This window comes from Oncorhynchus mykiss, chromosome 12, assembly GCF_013265735.2.
Source record: "Oncorhynchus mykiss isolate Arlee chromosome 12, USDA_OmykA_1.1, whole genome shotgun sequence".
NCBI lineage: Eukaryota > Metazoa > Chordata > Actinopteri > Salmoniformes > Salmonidae > Oncorhynchus > Oncorhynchus mykiss.
This window is the reverse complement of record NC_048576.1, coordinates 32,702,063-32,724,757: the sequence shown is the minus strand read 5'-3', so window position 1 is coordinate 32,724,757 and position 22,695 is coordinate 32,702,063. Positions and strand designations below refer to the sequence as shown.

At 45.3% G+C, this 22,695-nt stretch overlaps 1 protein-coding gene across 7 annotated transcripts in view; it reads left to right on the top strand.

Annotated features, from left to right (window-relative positions):
• Window positions 1-22,695, top strand: part of LOC110537471 (autism susceptibility gene 2 protein) — a 489,908-nt gene that overhangs the window by 421,887 nt on the left and 45,326 nt on the right. For all 7 annotated transcript variants that reach the window (XM_021623538.2, XM_021623539.2, XM_021623533.2 and 4 more), the window contains one exon: window positions 21,642-21,690. In XM_021623538.2, the coding sequence (XP_021479213.1) occupies window positions 21,642-21,690 (49 nt within the window). The remainder of the gene's footprint in view (window positions 1-21,641; window positions 21,691-22,695) is intronic.

Sequence of the window (22,695 nt, the reverse complement as noted above, 5' to 3'; positions counted from 1 at the left end):
GTATTTCCATACATGTATTTCCAAATGCTCTATAACAATAAGCTCATGAATGTCCTTGGTATGAATAAGACGATGAAGCAGTGTATAGTGCAGTATGACCTGACCTTGGCTGTAATGTGAGAACAGTAGTAATGACTATAATGATCAGTCATCAGGCTATAGAGGACCAGGCTATAGAGGACCAGGCTATAGAGGATCAGGCTATAGAGGACCAGGCTATAGAGGATCGGGCTATAGAGGATCAGGCTATAGAGGACCAGGCTATATAGGACCAGGCTATAGAGAACCAGGCTATAGAGGATCAGGCTATAGAGGACCAGTCTATATAGGACCAGGCTATAGAGAACCAGGCTATAGAGGACCAGGCTATAGAGGACCAGGCTATAGAGGATCAGGCTATATAGGACCAGGCTATAGAGAACCAGGCTATAGAGGATCAGGCTATAGAGGACCAGGCTATAGAGGATCAGGCTATATAGGACCAGGCTATAGAGAACCAGGCTATAGAGGATCAGGCTATAGAGCACCAGGCTATAGAGAATCAGGCTATAGAGGATCAGGCTATATAGGACCAGGCTATAGAGAACCAGGCTATAGAGGATCAGGCTATAGAGGACCAGGCTATAGAGGATCAGGCTATAGAGGACCAGGCTATAGAGGACCAGGCTATAGAGGATCAGGCTATAGAGGCGAGGCCAGACCCTGACCCCAGTGCCCCTCTCAGGTTCTGTCATGGAACCTTATTGAAGAGCTTCCACTAGCCCAGCCCCCCCCCCCCCCCCCCCCCCCCCGTCTACACAGGGAGCAGCCCACATACACACACACACTGGCCCCCTGCCAAGTGCTTAGTGCTGACCTTTAGCATGGGAGGGAGGTAGCAGGTCCCCCCTCTCTAAAACTAGGCTCCCAAGGGCCTCTTCTGTCAGGTGCCGGAGAAAACACAAGTAAACACTTGTTAGGATTGACACTGGGCCCTGGCATCGATCGGCAGCCTTAAAAACCTGGAGTAGACAGGAAAAAAAGAGAGACTGAAAAAACTACTCTCTCGCTACGCTACTCTCTCTCACATAGGCTGGCCATTGTAGTGAGCGGGCAGGGAATGCTTCTTACTGGGTTTTGTTAAAACAGGAGGGTGCTTCAGAGGAGAACAAGAGACTCTTTGGTGTGTCACTCAGACTGAGAGAAAAATAGAGGTGGAGGGATGGGGTGGGGAGGTGGAGGTGGATAGGGGGTCATCTGCTCTGTGGGCTACATTAACCCAATGATGTCTATCAGTGCTGAGAGGGGATGATAACAGACCTCAGTGCTCCTGGTCCTGGGGGTGTTATTATCCCACAGCCATCTGGGGGTGGGGGTGGGGGGGGGTGTCTCACTCCACTGAGAGTGGGGTGCTGGTAGGCTGTAGACTCGCCGTTAGGCCCTGCCGGTGGATGTGGAGGGTCACATAGTATCTATACCATACATGACATACTGTAGTACTGTACAGCTTCATGTCCTATATCCCTCCTCCTGTCCTTTTACCACCGAAACTCTTATACACCCATATGTTTTTCGGGTTAATGCACTGAGGGTTGAGGCATACAAAGCTTTTTGAGGACATCATTTTTGTACATAACCTGGTTCAAGAGTGGTTTAATTCCTACTTCACACAGGGAAATGGAGCAGGCTGATTTACATAAAGCCCACAGGACTCATCAGTATGTACGTCACGTAGCCTACACCATCTCGTCCAGCAACCAGGGTGTGTATCCACGGCAATGTGTGTCCAACCACCTAGGAGGCTAATATAAATAAGCCACATCAAGAGGGTGAGGTCATACAGGCAGCCCTGTCTAGCTCAACACAAAGCCATTGCCAATGTCCTGAATATCCATTTTCAGAAGAACTACTTTTTTTTTTTTTACACAACACTAGATAAGAGAAATGAGTAGTGTGGTTTTGCATTTATGCCTATGATAAAATGTCTGTTACCTTCCAGGAAGGAGTAGAAATGTCCCATTTGAGTAAGTGCGCGTGCATTATGCAGCAGGCTAGTGCGTGGGCACAAGGCAGTATGGTAATAGATGATGGATGCACTGATCCGGCACATTATTATCAGTCATGAAGTTGCTGTACTACAGGGCGGCAGTCACCTTCATCTGTCCCTGAGTAACACATCAACAGGCAGGCAGCTAGCTACCACACTGAAATAACAAGCCCTGGGAGAGAGAGAGACAGAGAGAGAGAGAGAGAGAGAGAGACAGAGAGACAGGGAGAGAGGGAGAGAAAGACGGAGAGACAGAGAGACAGAGAGTGGGGGGTGGGGGGGTGGGGGGGGCATGCTCCTATGTGTCCCCTGTGGAGTATGGACCCCTCCATGCATCTCTCACACGTAGTCTACATGCAAGCTCCCCTGGGGTGGGAGGGTCCCCCGGGTCCCCTGGTGGAACACAGGGCTAATCTGGCCTTCTGTCGTGGTGGAGGAGCATGACCCACGTAGCAACACAGTGGAGTGACGGCATCTAACACAGAAGAGAGGAAGTACATGGTTTACCTTTGTGATTGGCTACTACATCCTGAAAAGGCATGTGTAGTGTAGTCTTTCTAGACTTTTATTGCGTAATATTTTTGGGACAGTGTTTAGAGTTGTGTGTGTAGGTGGATTGGGAGGGGATCCTTACACATCATTATGATGATGATCCTTGGCTGATGATCAGGAAATGGATTCATTAGCAATTATAGCCATCATTATAGTGCCCATCATTATGCTTAAATGAGAGCCTACAGTCCAGTAAAAAGCTACTTCCCTCCCCCTGTCTTTCTGTGTGGTCTGGCCAATCATGGTGTCTCAGATGGATGTGTGCAGGCAAGCCCACTTGGGACGATAGTGGGTTGGCGGGTGGTTAAGGGGAGGGGAGCACAGCATCAGGGTTCTGGTATCACAGCCAACCCAAACGGGTTTTCTAGTTTGACACTTTCAGGGACCCAGTGGGACGACAAGCACCAGTATTCATATTTAGCCAGACGTCCTCACGGATGGCTTCAGCCCAGAATGAGTTCACATTTCAGGGGAGAAGACAAGGGAGCAGACAGGGGAGAGAATGCCCACAGTCTCTCCCTTCCCCTCCCCCTCAACAGGGGTGAGTGACACACTAGACAGGGGGAGGAGAGGTGGAAGAGACGAATTTGCACATCGTTACAACGCTGTACATATCCATATGACATTTGAAATGTCTCTATTCCTTTGAAACTTTTGTGAGTGTAATGTTTACTGTTTTTATTGGTTATTTCACTTTTGTTTATTATGTATTTGACTTGCTGTGGCAAACATGTTTCCCATGCCAATGAAACCCTTTGAATTGAATTGAATTGAATTGACAGTAAGAGGCATTCCATGGATGATACATTCAGTGTTTATTTTTCTGATTTGTATATGAGCATGAATGGTCTCCTAGCTTTGGGGGAACACTGAAGGAGGGACGAAGGCACTTTTTTCAGGGGCAAATCATGAAAATATTTTGGGGAAAAAGAAGATAAAAAATGAAATGATTGGTAATTGTACACCACAATGTACTGTATATGAATAATTTACTTGTGAGATTTTAAGAGAGAACCTGTAAAAAGACACCTGTTACATAACCTATTTTTGGCTGGAGGTAATGTTTGTAAAAGCATGTAAAGGTTTATTCCTAAATGAGGCATCAGGCATCCAACCTCAGCTCAGCTGTAGTCAGATAAAATAACCCATGTTGTCTTTTAAATGCTGTGTGTGCAGCGCTCAGCTTCAGCCTTGGTAAATATAAGAAGCTGCTAAATGTTTCATGCCCATGCCAAGTGTAGCCTTCAATTTAACATGAGCTTTTAATCCTACGAGTGCTAAATTGCTTTTTAATGCCGGGGAACACAGTGCTTTTTAGAAGTAACTGGTGAAAAATACATCAGGGATATGCAGAGCAAACCAGATAGGATACTTCTCAGGATTAGAGGACCAAAGCAACACCCCAGTGGCAAAGTTGAGAGAAACACCTCAGTCACCTCCAGTCACCTCACCCGTCTAGCAGTAAATGTGTGCATGCATGCGTGTGTGTGTGTGTGTGTGTGTGTGTGTGTTTGTGTGTGTGTGTGTGTGTGTGTAGCTTTATAAGCAAATTCATTAGCAGTGTCAGGTGCTACTGTACTGTACCCACAAAAGCATTACTTGAACCTCAGCAAGAGTCAAAGATAGCTGTACTGTACACTCTGCATCACTGAGGTCATAGTTCAAACTCCAACAGAGCGTGACTGAGAGCCCTTATTCTAATCCAATACTGTATCATTAGGCCTGGGTGGGAGTTGGCAGGCTCCCTCTCCATTGGTCCAGTCCACAAAATACTTCCTGAAGGGTAGCCAACAGCATTCCTCCGTCACACCACAATGTGGTCATCAGAGCACACTAATCAGTCCAAATATGTGTGTGTGCGTACATGTGTGTGTGTAAGACCCCTTTCTCCCTCTCCCAGAACCATGCCAGAGGCGGCATCTGTGAATAGACTCAATTAAACGGGCTCTAACGTTGCTAACTCCCTGGCTTGTTTGGATCTCCCGAGCACCCTGTGGCTGATTGCATTGTCTATGGGCCTTTATTGAGGAGAATCCAAAGCTGTTCCCACAACAAACTGTTTACCTCCGTGTCACAGGAGGAACTCAACAGCGAAGGGGAGAGGATGGAACGCAACACCCCAGAGACCTTGTTGTGCTGTTGCACCAGCTTTAAACTACTGCTGCTGCTCAGGGATGTCTTCATCTGTGTGCTGAAATGCCCCGGCCTCTTTCCCTCTTTCTCTCTTCCTGTCTCTCCCCACTGCTCTGTATCTTCCAGTGGACTAGGGCCTTTTTCTCCTGTGTGTGTGTGTGTGTGTGTGTGTGTGTGTGTGTGTGTGTGTGTGTGTGTGTGTGTGTGTGTGTGTGTCTGTGTGTGTGTGTCTGTGTGTGTGTGTGTGTGTGTGTGTGTCTGTCTGTGTGTCTGTCTGTGTGTCTGTGTGTGTTTCTGTGTAGGGGGTGTTTGTCTCTGTAGGCCTGTAAAGTGGGCCTTTGTCATAGCAACACGTACAGTGTGCATCAGAAGAATTCTCACATTGATTTATACTGTCTCTCAAACCACCAGTCTTCTCTTAAATCTTGGAGTGCAAAATATTTGGTATTTTTTATATTTATGTTCTCATGTGATATCCTCAATAATAGCAGTGTCGTCATGCAAGCCAAGGAGTGCTCCAGGAAAAACATCATTCACTTTCTGTCTTTCAGATGCTGCTGTACAATGTTTATCTTTCATGTTATCCTAACCCTGTGAGTAGAGCATTTTAGGTTAGAGAACCCATCAAATCTCCCTGCATATTATTGCATGATAGAACATCGTATGATATTATTGTTGGTCCACCCAGCCAGCTCCGCGGCGGGCTTGCTAGTCTCCTCTGTGTCTCTCTGTGTCTTAGCCACCGTCAAATCGGCCTGGCACTCCGACCCAGCTGCTTTATCAGGTTTCCTGGAAGGATTATCCCTGAGCTCGCTCAATTGATATTGTCCCCCGATGCAGGGATTTGGGGGGATAGCGTGTGTGTGTGTGTGTGTGTGTGTGTGTGTGTGTGTGTGTGTGTGTGTGTGTGTGCGTGCGTGCGTGCGTGCGTGCATGCGTGTGTGTGCGCGTGCGTGCGTGCATCCACAGCGATGTGTGTGAGGAGGTGCAGCTGTCTGGTCTCTCCCTGGGTGAGCGGAGGGAGCAGCGCAGGCTGTCCCTGTTTGCCAGTGTGAAATCCTCTTACAGACCCTGTCTGTCTGAGTTGGGCCGGGCGCGTGCAGCAGCAGTCCCAGATCCTCTTGTTGAGGCCATGTTAGTAAGCAGAGCGCATGCTAAGCCCAGCTGAGACAGCCCCTGATTATTGGACTTAGTGCTAAATGATGTGCCACTTGGCTCTTTGTGCTCGGTGCCAGCCCTCAGCCCAGCCCTACTGAGATCTGGACCTTAACAGACAGACATAGGAAAGCACACACACAAACACATAAAAGCTAGGCAGACTGGCTGGCTAACACTAATACATGCTCTCAAATTCACACACATCCTCTCCTATGCCCACTCCTCTCCACGGGTACTTTCAAATGCTAAACAGGACATAAACAGACTCTCATTCAACACAATGAACACTAAAGAAACATACACACTTATACAAAACTAACAGACATAGACATAGACACACATACACAGACACACACACTATGAGTGAGCAGAGAGAAGAGAACACACGGAGTACGTCTGTGCTTTGGGATCCTCCACTCAAATAACCCCAACGTGGTGAATGTCCTGTCTCTCTCAGCCTCTCTCTCAGCCTCTCTTTCAGCCTCTCCCTCAGCCTCTCTCTCAGCCTCTCTCTCAGCTTCTATCTCAGCCTCTCTCTCAGCCTCTCTCTCAGCTTCTCTCTCAGCCTCTCTCTCAGCCTCTCTCTCAGCCTCTCTCTCAGCTTCTCTCTCAGCTTCTCTCTCAGCCTCTCTCTCAGCCTCTCTCTCAGCCTCTCTCTCAGCCTCTCTCTCAGCTTCTCTCTCAGCCTCTCTCTCAGTCTCTCTCTCAGCCTCTCTCTCAGCTTCTCACTCAGTCTCTCTCTCAGCCTCTCTCTCAGCCTCTCTCTCAGCCTCTCTCTCAGCTTCTCTCTCAGCTTCTCTCTCAGCCTCTCTCTCAGCCTCTCTCTCAGCCTCTCTCTCAGCCTCTCTCTCAGCTTCTCTCTCAGCCTCTCTCTCAGTCTCTCTCTCAGCCTCTCTCTCAGCTTCTCACTCAGTCTCTCTCTCAGCCTCTCTCTCAGCCTCTCTCTCAGCCTCTCTCTCAGCTTCTCTCTCAGCCTCTCTCTCAGCCTCTCTCCCAGCCTCTCTCTCAGCTTCTCTCTCAGCCTCTCTCTCAGCTTCTCTCTCAGCTTCTCTCTCAGCCTCTCTCTCAGTCTCTCTCTCAGACAGGGAGGGCATGCAGTGAGTGGGTCTCAGACTCACAATGTGGACATTTAGGTCTCCGGCTGGCTTGGTGTGAATTTGTGGAGGATAGCACGGAATGCAGGCCTGCCCGGCCCACAGAGCCCGCGGTCTGCCAGATGGAGGCCCCTCTCAAAGGCATCTCTATTACAGCCCAGAGCCCCAGACAACCAGGCCTTATGTCACGGTCACAGCGGAGGACATAGAGAGGGCTGGAGAGGCCAGAGTGTGCCAACACGATGCACCCTCATGGAAATGTACCGGCAGACGCCACACACACTCCCACTGACCCCATTGATAGTGCTTGATAGAAATGCGGATCAGTTGTAGTTGAATATTAAGTCTTATTACAGTGCTTTTACATATTTATTACATGATATCGTATTATGTGCAGAATACTCCATCATTAGGGCCAGTCGTTTTCCTGACCTTTTCCATATGACCTGACCAAGCCATTATACTGTACCTGGTGAACTTTGAATTAACTTGAATGAGGAAATGGCATCATTTGAAACCAGCTGTAGACGTGACAATGCTGACAAGTATGGCCGCCATTTATTTCCCACCATGTTTGCGTTTCCTGCAGCTTGCCTCACGCCTGCCCTCACATTGATAGTGACAGATAAAGCCCCTGTGATTTTGTGGAGCGTCAGGCTCTAGCTGGCTGCCTGATTACCATCCCCACCGATAACACTGCATGTTAATCATTGTAAACATGGTGTTGTCTCCGCCAGGGCTTTGACACACTTAGCTTATCTCTAATTGTTGTAATTGCTACAAGCATTTAACGAGATCGTCCCTTAGATATGCAAAAGCCCAAAGCCCAGAGACTGTCTGGTTACACAGAGCAGGAACAGAGTGTTTCTGTTTCCTCAGATCTATGGTAGCTACTGTGATGGGGTATACGATCGCTGCTCACTATCTAGCTAAAAGCACACATCCGATGAGAGGGTCTGGAGATGAGATGAGGCTCATGAAATATTGAAATGCAGAGAGCTTCAAAGTGGAGTGGAGGCTCCCTGCTTGTCCACAGACCTCCTATGGCCCTGCCCTCCCTGCCCCTCCACAAACACCCCACCATCATCCCTAGTCCCTGCCCCTCCACAAACACCCCACCATCCTCCCTAGTCCCTGCCCCTCCACAAACACCCCACCATCCTCCCTAGTCCCTGACCCTCCACAAACACCCCACCATCCTCCCTAGTCCCGGCCCCTCCACAAACACCCCACCATCCTCCCTAGTCCCTGCCCACAAACACCCCACCATCCTCCCTAGTCCCTGCCCCACAAACACCCCACCATCCTCCCTAGTCCCTGCCCACAAACACCCCACCATCCTCCCTAGTCCCTGCCCCTCCACAAACACCCCACCATCCTCCCTAGTCCCTGCCCACAAACACCCCACCATCCTCCCTAGTCCCCGCCCCACAAACACCCCACCATCCTCCCTAGTCCCTGCCCCACAAACACCCCACCATCCTCCCTAGTCCCTGCCCCACAAACACCCCACCATCCTCCCTAGTCCCTGCCCACAAACACCCCACCATGTAGGTCACATCCATGGGCTCTGGCAGAGGAACTGCCTGTCTGCCTGTCTGCCTGTCTGCCTGTCTGCCTGCCACAAGGGGGATGGGGCATTTTGTGGATTAAATCTCTCCCGCTTTTCTCTAACCTTCTCAAACACACACACATTCTTTCTCTTGTTCAGTCTCCCATGTTCTACCATTACCATAGGGGAGGTTGGGGCGGAGTTGCTATCCTACCCCTGTCTCTGTGGAGCTTGACATGCTAAAGCTTTCTGTCACACACAGAGGCTCAAATCTCTCCCTTCTCCCCCCTCCCCCTGACTCTCCACCCCCCAGCAGGGTGGCTACTGTAGGCAGAACAAGGCCTTTATTTAGTTCAGTCCTTGTGAAATGCAATTAGAAACCCCTCCTCCTGGGCCAGTGGGTTGAGATGGGGGGGGGGGGGGGGGGGGAGAGAGACTTCCCTGCTGTCTGTCACCCTGCTGGCTTTTGAAGTCTGGGCCCATCTTATGTCCCCCTAGACTAGAGAGACTATCATTAGGCCCCCACTCTGGAGCAGTTCAACACAACCTTAGAGTGGAGGAGGGAGGGAGAGAGAGGAAGGGAAGAGAGGTTTGGGCTGTAGTCTGTCTCAGTGCGTACCTGACAGAATGGTCTTGATGGAGTGTTTCAGTGGCACAATCCTCTGACCATATTTCTCCAGCCGGGCAGGCAGGCAGATTGCTCTGGGCTGCAGTCGGAAGTCCATCAGGGGTCAGACACATTTTAATACAGGTCTTCCTGGTGATTTCCTCAGTGCTTTCCTGACGTGATTCCTCTTAAAGACACAGCGGGGCAATTTCTCTCCCCCCTCGATTTCCCCTCCCCCTGGCTGTCTGGCTCTCTAATTTCTCTGTCTCTCTTCTCCCTGTCACTCTCTCCTCCTCCTGTTTCTCTCCCTCGTATTTCTCTCCCCATCTCTCCTCGCTCCCAGTGTGGTGCACAAGAAAGTAAAAAAAGTCAAAAATATCATCCCAGCCAAAGTAGCTCTGGGTTGAAATTAAGTCGTTGCTGATGTCTGTCGTGCCTCCGTGACTATGGAGATGATTAATGAGGACAATTAAAGCTAGGGTTTGAGTTTTTATTTAGGGGTTTGTCTGGGGTGCATGGCTCCACTGCAAGACTTCTGAGACAACTGGAATCAGGTTGGAATATTGAGAGGATTTCCCTTATTTTCTATTGTAAAACAGCTGAAAGCTATCGCCTGGTTTTTAACACGGGATCCTCATGGAAGCCAACCTCAATATTACTGCAAACCAGATCAAACCAGTATCTGGACCAGCTTCATATGAAATTATTTGATCAGAAGGATAAGCAGTTGTTTTGCCAAAGTTTGCATGCTATATTGTGGTTCTCATGGCATTTACAGTTTCACTCTATGTCAGCCATGACAGTGAGCAGATAAGAGATCTCTAACCCCTTACCAACGCAAGGAAACATCAACAACACAGTCCTGTGTGTAGGCTTGGGCGGTATACCGTATGTACAGTATACCAGGGTATTTGGAAATAGCCACAGGATGGTTTTTCAATACAGTCAATACCGTTTAAACTATTTATTTGAAGTTGTTTTATAAATGTGAATATTTCTAACTACTTTTTAAGTAAATACCTGCGGTCATCTTGTGCAACATGTTAGGAGATAAAGAAGACTGCATTCTTCATTTAACCTGTCACATCATTTTCCCGGTAGTACCCAGTCACGTGGTGTTTGTAGCACACAACGACTAGAGACCTTGTGAGTCTTGTGAGTCGCTCACTGTTGCGCAGCATGCGCCAGGTGATCTAATTACATTATAGAATTCACAACTAAATGTTTGCCAGCTAGATATTTTGTAACTATTAAGTTAACCGTCTAAAATATGCTAAATGCTCTGCATTTGTGGTTAGCTTCTTCCAAAATCAATTGTGCCCCTTGTGTTCAGTGCCGGTATAATTGAATATCCCGGTATGGCACAAGATCGATATAAAGGTATGGCAATCTGGATGCCGCCCAAAGTCTACCAGTGTGTGTATTTTGCATGTATGTTTGTGTACGTACACTCAGTCGCTGGTTTATTAGCTACACCACCCTTTTCACAAAAAATGTATCTCTCCTACAGACAGTGAGTCACGTGGCCATGGCTTGCTATATAAAGCAGGCAGACAGGCATCGAGACATTCAGTTACTGTTCGATTGAACGTTAGAATGGGCAAAACGAGTGACCTAAGCGGCTTTGAGCGTGGTATGATCGTCTGTGCTTGGTGCGTCGGATACAGTATCTCAGAAAAGCTCACTCTCCTGGGATTTTCACGCACGAGTGTCTAGAGTTTACAGAGATTGGTGCTACAAAGAAAAAACATCCAGTCAGTGGCAGTCCTGTGGGCAAAAACAGCTCGTTGATGAGAGAGATTGAAGGAAAAGGGAAAATATCATGCAAACTAACAGGCGGGCCACAAACAGGCAAATAACAGCACAGTACAACAGTGGTGTGTAGAATGGCATCTCGGAACGCACAACTCGTCAATCCTTGTCATGGATGCGCTATTGTAGGAGACGACCACAACGGGTTCCACTCCTATCAGCTAAAAACAAGAAGAAGTGGCTCAAGTAGGCACTCAATCATCAATACTGGACAATCGAGGAGTGGAAAAACATTGTCTGGTCCGAAGAAGCCCGGTTCTTGTTGCGCCATGCTGATGGCAGAGTCAGGATTTGGCGTAAGCAGCATGGGTCCGTGGCCCCATCCTGCTTGGTGTCAACGGTACAGGCTGGTGGCGGTAGTGTACTGGTGTGGGGAATGTTTTCCTGGCACACGTTAGGTCTCTTGATACCAATTGAGTCACGATAGAACGCCATGCCCCGAATAATTCAGGATGTTCTGGAGGTAAAGGGGGGTACGACCCCCTACTAGATGGGTGTACCTAATAAACTGTCCACTGAGTGTATATGAGTGTGTACAAATGTGTTTGTACAAATGTACAAATGTGTTTGTGTGTGTGCAATAGAGTGGTACTCAATGTTGGTCTGCTTGATGGGGAGGGAGGGATTGACTGGCCTGAAATGACCGGCGGCATGGCAGCTGACGCTCTGTGGCATGTCTAGAATTTTGACAAAAGGGCCTCCCTCCTGTTCCCATTTCTACTCCGACTGGGAATAAGGCAAAGAAATGCATTAAGGATGTAACCCAAGCGTTTGAGGAGGGAAGGTTAGCCTAAACCAATTTCCTTGTCCTCGTTTGTTTTGAAAGCAGAGTTCCTGGGAAGGGGACAGAGGACTGATGGCTCGAGGGCCAGGCAGTAAAGTGGCTCTGCTCATGCTAACAGACCAGTGCTTATGTACTGCTATGTCAACTCTCAGTGATTATTGACCTCCTAGATGGAGATAAGGTCTAACATTATCCATCCCCATTCGCCTAGTGGTCCAACCGACGGCCCGGGCCTGGTTCCTGAAAGCAGACTGGGAGAGATAGCAGACCAGATTACACCAGTTGCTCTATAGGCTCTTTACTTTATAGGTCGAACACCAGGAAGAAATACTTTACGCTTCACTTAGTGACATATGATGTGAGTTTCATATCTCTTAGCTCAAGGAAACATATTACCGTAGAGAAAAAACGATCTGCTACTTTTCAATTCCCGTTGTCCTAGTAGGCTATGTCAGACAGATGCTTCCCTCCCTCTGTCTTGTGTCTGCCTTAATATTCAAAAACTACCAATCCCTCTTGTGTGATAAAGGCAGGTTTAAATCAGTGTGAAAGATGTGTGAAATATGGCTCATCTTTTTGTCTCGTGTGTGTGTGTCATCTCCCCATTAATGCAGGCAACGAGTGACAGATGAATATATGTCTGGCTACGTGTCTGAGGAATTGGGAAGAAAGGCGCTGTCGCTTTCAGAGCTGCTTGTCGGGAGGGGGCAAGATTAGAAGCAGTTGTCATTGGCAGGCTAGTGCAGGCTCAGGCTCACTGAGATAAGGCTGGATGTAATGACTGTAAAAAGCATCCTCACCTCGCTTTTTGAAAGCACAGAAAAGAGACGGTAGATGATTTTTGATTCTGGTGTGTATTTGTGCATGTATTTGATTGCAGGATGTTCCATGGCATGTGGGGGTAGTCTACCTATTTTGCAGTCAGATAGAATATCAGGCCATGAATCTTATTGAGAATGGTGCAAATAATTCATGTCTTTTTTAAGTGTTTTATAAGCATGTGCTTATTAAAACCTGTGTCCTTGCCACTTCTCTCCATACCCTCTGGCAATCCACACTGTCCATAGTAGACTTCTATACTACCCATAGTAGACTTCTCTCCATACCCTCTGGCAATCCACACTGTCCATAGTAGACTTCTCTCCATACCCTCTGGCAATCCACACTGTCCATAGTAGACTTCTCTCCATACCCTCTGGCAATCCACACTGGCCATAGTAGACTTCTATACTACCCCTAGTAGACTTATATACTACCCATAGTAGACTTCTATACTACCCATAGTATACTTCTATACTACCCCTAGTAGACTTCTATACTGCCCCTAGTATACTTCTATACTACCCATAGTAGACTTCTATACTACCCATAGTAGACTTCTATACTACCCCTAGTAGACTTCTATACTGCCCCTAGTAGACGTCTATACTACCCATAGTAGACTTCTATACTACCCCTAGTAGACTTCTATACTGCCCATAGTAGACTTCTATACTACCCATAGTAGACGTCTATACTACCCATAGTATACTTCTATACTACCCCTAGTAGACTTCTATACTACCCCTAGTAGACTTATATACTACCCATAGTAGACTTCTATACTACCCATAGTAGACTTCTATACTACCCCTGGTAGACTTCTATACTACCCATAGTAGACTTCTATACTACCCCTAGTAGACTTCTATACTACCCATAGTAGACTTCTATACTACCCATAGTAGACTTCAATACTACCCATAGTATACTTCCTGACTACCCATAGTAGACTTCTATACTACCCATAGTAGACTTCTATACTACCCCTAGTAGACTTCTATACTGCCCATAGTAGACTTCTATACTACCCCTAGTAGACTTCTATACCACCCATAGTAGACTTCTATACTACCCCTAGTATACTTCTATACTACCCATAGTATACTTCTATACTACCCCTAGTAGACTTCTATACTGCCCATAGTAGACTTCTATACTACCCATAGTAGACTTCAATACTACCCATAGTATACTTCCTGACTACCCATAGTAGACTTCTATACTACCCATAGTAGACTTCTATACTACCCCTAGTAGACTTCTATACTGCCCATAGTAGACTTCTATACTACCCCTAGTAGATGTCTATACTACCCATAGTAGACTTCTATACTACCCATAGTAGACTACCCATAGTAGACTTCTATACTACCCCTGGTAGACTTCTATACTACCCATAGTAGACTTCTATACTACCCCTAGTAGACTTCTATACTACCCATAGTATACTTCTATACTACCCCTAGTAGACTTCTATTCTACCCATAGTAGACTTCTATACTACCCCTAGTAGACGTCTATATTACCCCTAGTAGACTTCTATACTGCCCATAGTAGACTTCTATACTGCCCATAGTAGACTTCCATACTGCCCATAGTAGACTTCTATACTGCCCATAGTAGACTTCTATACTGCCCATAGTAGACTTCTATACTACCCCTAGTAGACTTCTATACTGCCCATAGTATACTTCTATACTACCCATAGTAGACTTCTATACTACCCATAGTAGACTTCCATACTGCCCATAGTAGACTTCTATACTACCCCTAGTAGACTTCTATACTGCCCATAGTAGACTTCAATACTACCCATAGTATACTTCCTGACTACCCATAGTAGACTTCTATACTACCCATAGTAGACTTCTATACTACCCCTAGTAGACTTCTATACTGCCCATAGTAGACTTCTATACTACCCCTGGTAGACTTCTATACTACCCATAGTAGACTTCTATACTACCCCTAGTAGACTTCTATACTACCCATAGTATACTTCTATACTACCCCTAGTAGACTTCTATTCTACCCATAGTAGACTTCTATACTACCCATAGTAGACTTCTATACTACCCCTAGTAGACTTCTATACTACCCATAGTAGACTTCTATACTACCCATAGTAGACATCTTGTCTACGAAATACATTTAGTGCCTTCAGAAAGTATTCACACCCCTTGACTTTTTCCACATGTTGTTACAGTGAGATTAAAATGGTTTGAATTGTAATTTTTTTGTCAACGATCTACAAAAAATACTCTGGTATGTCAAAGTGGATGAAAAATTATAACATTTAGAAAACATTTTTGAAAAATAAAACACTAATATATCTTGATTAGATTAGTATTCAACCCCCTAAGTCAATACATGTTAGAATCACCTTTGGCAGCGACTACAGCTGTGAGTCTTTCTGGGTAAGTCTCTAAGAGAAACATTTGCCCATTATTCTTTTCAAAATGCTTCAAGCTCTGTCAAATTGGTTGTTGATAATTGCTTGACAACCATTTTCAGACCTTTCCATAGATTTTCCAGCAGATTTAAGTCAAACTCTAACTCGACCACTTAAGAACATTCCTGTCTTCTTGGTAAGCAACTCCAGTGTAGATTTGGCCTTGTGATTTAGGTTATTGTCCTGCTGAAAGGTGAATTCATCTCCCAGTGTCTGGTGGATACCGACTGAACCAGGTTTTCCTCTAGGATTTAGCCTGTGCTTAGCTTCATTCCGTTTCTTTTGTATCCTAAAAAACTCACCAGTCCTGAACAATTACAAGCATACACATAACATGATGCAGCTATGCTTGAAAATATGAAGCGTGATACTCAGTAATGTGTAAATAACACTTTGTATTCAGGACAAAAAGTTAATTGGACACATTTTTGACAGTATTTCTTTAGACCCTTCTTGCAATTAGGAAGCATGTTTTGGAATATTTTTATTCTGTACAATCTTCCTTCTTTTCACTCTGTCAATTAGGTTAGTATTGTGGAGTAACTACAATGTTGTTGATCCATCCTCAGTTTTCTATCACAGCCATTAAACTGTATACCTCTGATTCTTCTCCCCGACGGTTCTTCATCTTCACAGCCCGGCCATTGTTAACTGCTTGTTCCATGTCAACCTGCCTGGAACCTCTCTATATTTATATATCTATCTATCTGTCTCAGGAGAAAGCTGCTATTCTCCTCATTTCATCAAGACACGTTTCCTTTTATTGCCTCACCTCATCCTCCTCATCCACCCCGGGAAGTCTTGTGAGCCCTATCTAAGAGCTTTTAACGTATTACACCTGTTACACTTGTCGGTAATATTTTAAATGAGGGGAGGTTTTTCCCGTAATGGTAGGAAGGTTCATGAAAAAGAGAGCCAGTCTCCTGTGATTGCAATCTAGGGAAAAAAATAGTTCCTGTCGAATTAAACCGCCATTGCGGAGGTTGGCAAAATTCTCTTCTGGATGCTTTGAAGCAAAGGATCACGGCCCAAAAAATTGAATTAAAGATGAAACATTTTTAGCGGAGAGAAAGGGCTGATGGTGTATAGACAGAATTTACAGGCACAGACACCAATTACTGGCATACATAACAAAACTCCAGACGTTATATTTGATCTCCAGTCTCTGGCAACGGCATCAAGTGCTTTTCCATAGAAAAGTGCCACTTTATATTCTTTTCTTGGCTGCGGCATTACAGCATGCACAGCTTTTTTTTCTCATTTCTGTTCGTCTCAGTCAGCGTTTCATTTGAATTAAAAAGGAATGTGCAGTGAGAGATCCGGATGTAGATTGTCTGGTGGTTGAGCTGGAATCACAGACCTGAGGTTTCTCTTAAATTTGATAATGAGGCCTCCCGAGTGGTGCAGTGTTCTAAGGCTCTGCCACTAGAGATTCTGAGTTTGAGTCCAGGTTCTGTCGCAGCCGGCCGTGACCAGGAGACCCATGGGGCGGCGCACAATTGGCCCAGCGTCGTCCGGGTTAGGAGAGGGTTTGGCCGACAGGGATGTCCTTGTCACATCGCGTACTAGCGACTCCTGTGGCGGGCCGGGCGCAGTGCATGCTGACACGGTCGCCAGGTGTACGGTGTTTCCTACGACACATTGGTGCGACTGGGTTAAGTGGGCATTGTGTGAAGAAGCAGTGCGGCTTGGTTGGGTTGTGTTTCGGAGGACGCACGGCTCTCGACCTTCACCTCTCCTGAGGCCGTACGGGAGTTGCAGCGATGAGACAAGACTGTAACTATGATTTGGATACCACAAATTTGTGGAGAAAAAGGGGTACTAACAAAAATAAATAAATAGATTTGATAATGACTGTTAAGGACAATAAATACTGATTCGTTGATGGCTTCTGTTCCTCAACTGGTGCAACAACAGGCAGCCATGTTTGTTTGTTGCATAAAGTGGTATAAATATTCAGTGCATCATACACACCTTTGTTTTTACCAACAAAACAGCACAATGCCATGTAGTTACTTGGAATGTCTTGCAATTACTATGTAATAACATGTGACTATCCAGTACTATAACTAATTTGAAACATAATTTGTCCAGTTGTTTTTAGCATTTGGAATAAGCTAAACTGCATGCTATTTACTCATTGTTGCATACTATAAAGCATTCCAGGTCCACCTCATGAAGCTGGTTGAGAGAAAGCCAAGAGTGTGCAAAGTTGTCATCAAGGCAACTTTGAAGAATTTCAAATATAAAATATATTTCAATTTGTTTAAAAGTTTTTGGGTTACTACATGATTTCATGTGTTATTTCATTTTATTTTTATTATACAACGTAGAAAATATCAAAATAATAAAGAAAAACCCTTGAATGAGTAGATGTGTCCAAACATAAAACTGGTACTGTATATTCATTAAATCAAATAGCCTAGTACACACAACAAAAATGTTCAGATGTTCAAATCAAAAGGCATGTGGACAGGCCGATGCATCGCAAATTCAGGACCGCTGGACAGCAACATAATACACCAAAGCACTGATCATTGGGAACAAGATCAGAGTGACTGCTAAGGCATTATCCATAAATTAAATGATTAAATAGGTAGCCTAGCCTACCTAGCCTACAATCTATATGTTTAAATTAAAAGGCCTGATTAACTTGACATCAATAACTCAGCCACATCCCAAGTCCCCGATGCCAGCACATTCAGAAATCAGAAGATGGTTTAGTAATTAGGTTCAAGGTTCTGACAAAGGCCAAGAGAACAAGAAACACTTCAGTGAGAAAACAGAAATACACTTTGTGTAAAAAAAAAAATACTAGTTTTGTTGTTTGTCTACCTGAACGGAACTAGGGCCTATCACTCGCAGCCCACCTCTTCCAATACACCGTGGAAAAGTGTGCATCGAATTCTACTGGGTGAAGAGCCGAAATGAGTATAACATCCTGGCATTTAAACCATACTTGATTTTCAAGGTGTTGCATACTATTAAACATTCTATTTTCACATACTGAGAATGCGTCATGCTTGAAATGCAGTTTCCCGCTATTCGTTGATTTTGGTAGTGCATCCCCATATATAATTGATCGGTTGTTGTCAAAGCCGAAATGAGTGTGACATCCGGGCATTTAAAGTATACTCGATTTCCTAAATGTTGCATACTATTCAACTTTCTTTTTTTCTGCATACTCAAACAGCCTACTATTTAGGACCAAGTATGGGTAATCGGACACGGACACTTTGATTTTTTTCTCCTTTTCTTCTTCCCAATATGGAAGCTGCTTGATGTTCAAAGCAGACACTTGTCAACATGGCTTCATCATATATTAGACATGGGCCCACTGAAAATCAAGATGGGGCCCCTAACCCATTGCACACTTTATACTGGAGATCAAGGTGGGCCCCTAACCCAATGAACACTTTGTAATGGAGAGCTGTGTTCTTCGCGGGACCATTGTGTGATGAAGTTTAGCTCTCTGGGGCCCGGGGGCCCGGGCAGTATGGCTTTGAATGGTCTCCTGGGGCCTCAGCCAGCCACGTCTCCCTGCTGATAGTCATCTATCTGGCCATGAGATCCAATGTCCTTGTATATAGAGCACTAGGTGCATGGGGTTATAACACTCGGCCATTCTGTCTGTCTGTGTCTGTCTGTGTCTGTCTGTTGCTATCTTTCTCTTTCTCCCACTGCTTCTTTCTCCAGCACATACAGTAGGGTAGAGGGATGGATTAGCACCCTGCAGCAATGAGTTAAGTCTGTTTTCTGCTCTGTGGGGGCTGGGTGCTGTAGGGAGAGAGAAAGAGATCCCATCCTCCCTCCAATGTGACTCCATTGTTGATCCATTGACCTCCCAGACAGTGGGTTAATGCTGATTAGCCGAGGCTAGGACACGGGAACGTGCGATTGAAGGGATTTTCCAGGAACGCCCAGCATTAGTTGGAGATTGCAGGATTGTTTTGGTCTGGAGTGTCCGTGGTCCGCCAGATTAGTGAGATGGATCAGATAAGACGAGGGGTGCTTTCTCTCTCGCTCTCTCTTTCTCCTTCCAAGCAATAGCCCCATCAGAAATGTGCTTAATAATAGGGAGAATGCTAAAGCTGGTGATCCTCTTACAAATACAGATGGTTTGAACATGAGAAAATCTCTTGTCAATGTCTGCGTTTGAGCCCTGGATCAGGTTTGATTAAGTGGGCACCATAGGTGAGCATGGATGGATCCCTGTCTATCGCCATGGTTGGCCCAGTAGCTGGTGTGGGTATGTGACCTCCTCCAGGACAGTAGAGTGGTGGTTATTCCAACAGGAAGAGAACGGCTGTGAGCTCTGAGGAGGTGCACTGCTGCTTATAAAGAGTGTTTTGTTTTCCTCCCCTCACGGTTGCAGCACCCTACTGGGAAAATCATTAGCCGCTGACATCATCTCACACTGTTGACAGTGAAAGAATATAATTCTAGTCTCAGGCCCTCCCCCTTCCCTCCCGTCTCTTGCTTTCTCTCCCTCTCTCGTTCTGGAAATGCTAAGCAGTTTATCTGAGCTCCATTTACGCAAATACGCACGACTGTCCCGAGCAGCGCGGGGTCTTTGGAACAGTATTCGGACACTCGGAAGCAGAAAACACACGTGTGTTTGTGTTCGGGAGAGAAGTCGAACCCAAGTCAGGTTAGAATCAGGAAGTGGGAGGACCCGATCGTTGAGCGAGGATCGCTGGGGCAGCCGTTGGATGAATGGGAGTTTGTCTGATGCTTGGAGCGGATGAGGAGAGGCTCTGTCGGCGACGGAACCGTCAGCAACCACAGGACATACGCTTTTACCAGCTGAACATATAATGAATGTGGAGTCCCCTTTTGGCTCAAGGTGATTCTAAGTGTGATTTTGTCTCCCTCTTTCGCAACAGAGGAAATTGGTCTGCGCTTTGTTGGATTTTTTTGCTCTGTAGGAGCGAGCTGTCGACTCTCTTGTGGTGTCTGTGGACGCAGCCTCTTTACGCGTCCAGATACACATTCTCCCAAGGATCCTGTCTATTCGAATCTCGGATATTTTCAATACATGAATATTGCGAAATAGATTTGTATTCCACCCTGAACTGGAGACGAAACGCACTTAACGGGATTTAGCGACCCAGAGTTGTTGCTGATGCTTTTGCTGGCAAGACACGTCTTCCTTTGTCCGAGAGGAACGGTAGCTTTTTATGCGCTTCTCGTCTCTCGTTGGAATTGTCTTGGAAAGGGCTTCTCTTTTCGCATGGCTGTCATCAATTAAAACGGAGTTGAATTCGCCCCGTTTGTGGATTACATTATTCGACGAGCAGAATGTAAAACGGGGCCGTATTTTCTAGACCACGAAAGTCATATATTTGACTTGTTATTTTCCTTCTTGCCAGTTTCGCCACATCAAAGGTATGCGCGTCGCGTTTCTTTATTCACGTAGTCTACCTTATTATGAATTAGCCTGTTTGGTTATTAGTTTATGCATATTAACGACGAATTATGTGTATTATCAATAGGTTTTATTGAACATAATAAAATGTGTAATATCTGTGTGGCTATTGCAGCATTTCGTTTTATAGGCTACTAATAAACATATTCATAATAACGCAAATGTGTAATATTCCTATGTGGAAAAGGCTGCTTTTACCGTTATGAATGGTGTTTATCTGTATATTTGCTGTGTGCAAAAGGGAAATATCCAAACTGAATGTGCTTCAATCAAGTCTGTCTATTTCAATCTGCCGTCATACTCTTTGATATGCTACTCTCGTTTTAATTTGTGGAATTACGAGATAAAATTATATTTTATGGAATGGCAAAACCTTTTTTCTGTTTTCCATGCACCTACACATTTTAATTCGGATGAGTAGATATACTGAAATGCCTATCTCTTACCATGGAGTGTACTGCACCCTAAGCAAATTAATATTTAAATGTTTCTGGCTTCAGCAGGGTCGTATCATGTGAGTATAGAAAATAATTGATAGGCTTTAGCCAATGTGATATATGTGGCATTTGTGCAATTCTCATACCGTTACTATTGGAGCCCGTGCCACTGTCCATTTGCAGAGAAGCTGTGGAGTCTTCATTTTCTGTGATAATGTCTTCTGAATTGTTTTGAATTGGGCTCATTGTCAAATTCACTTCCCGCGACTAATATCTAATATATAAACGAGCATCTTTCAATAGGCTACTGTCTTCTGGTTTTATACTTCTCTGCGACAAAAAGTGAAAACGTTATGAATGTGACATTTTAAACTAGTGGGTTCAATCTATTATTCCCTAGTAGACTCATCCATGGCACGCATATATTGGTAGGGATTGTAACAGGTCGGTCTTTCACCTTATTCGTGGTATTGAATTAGCCAACGCCTCCTCGACAGCACATTCTCACCTAAAAACACGTTAATTGTCTAATACTGTGTAAATGCTTAGCACTGAATGTTTGCACAATAACATAGCAATGTTAATGTACGCCCTGCCACACCGGGCTCGAGATGAAATGTGCTGTTGTGTCATGGACCAACAGTGCCATCAAGTGGCCGTGATGTGCAGTGCGGAATGTTTTGCTCCCGTTAGATGGATGGTACATATGGCCTGTTGGGTCTTTGACTATGAAGTCCACATGTTTAAGAAGATGTGCTAATGATATCGTCTTTCTCTCACACAGGGCTCTGATGCCAGCTCAGAGAAATTCTTCAGCACTGCTGCAGTTAAAGGTATGAGTTCTTATGTGTTTTATGTTGCAATATTATATAATGGCAAAATTATTTTCATTTGACAGAATCATAATGTGTCTCATTGTTTATTATTATTAGGACATTGGCTGGTCATTGTAATTCTGCATTGGCTCAGTGTATGAGAGCCGAGAGAGGCATGCCGTTGCAGCCTATTTGTATATCAACCAGAACCAGAGCTTGGTAATGCATTTCAGGCAAAAAAGCTTCCATTTGCAGTGCAGCTCTGTGTAACACAGGTGTGAAATATCAATCTGTGTTCGCTCACGTCTAGACGTGACTGAAAATCCATTAAGGGTGGTCTATTAAATGGAATCGAATTGGATACAGTGTGATGAATGAGAAAATCCATATTAGTTACTCACTCAAATAAACACCATGCGGAGTTTTGATATGCCAAAATATATTTTACTAGTTCTTTTAGTGGGAAATACATTGAAAATGAAATAATAAACACAAAAATCTATTTTGAAGCATAAATGAGAATTCTGGAAGAAAAAAACACAGAGTAATAATCATTGAGGTGTACATTTAACGTCCCGTATCACAGAGCATTGAGAAGCAGTGTTAGTTAACATGCCAGGAGGAGGGTTAGTGTTGTATTGTATAGGAGCCAGAGGAGGAGGAACCAGGAAGTGCTAATTCAGTAGGAAATGAAGTCAGAAGGAGGGCCTGGCATCTGTTTATGACCTCATTATCACGTCACTAATTTGCTGTTAAAAGCAGCCAGCCCCATTTTCTACGTCCAGATAATGTGTTGAATGGACATTCCTCTGTAATGGTGGGTTACTATCGGCTTTGATGGGGGCGGAGGGGGGAGTGTTAGGGGAGAGGAGGGGCTGGAAAAACAGGGGTTATGACCCCTTCAGAGAGCAGGAGAAAGAGGTGCTGATTGGTGCAGATAGGTTGTTGTTTCCCTCCTCTCCCTCTTTCTTCCTGCACTGTGCTCTACGCAGAGTCCTAGGACCCCGAACACATTTCCCACAT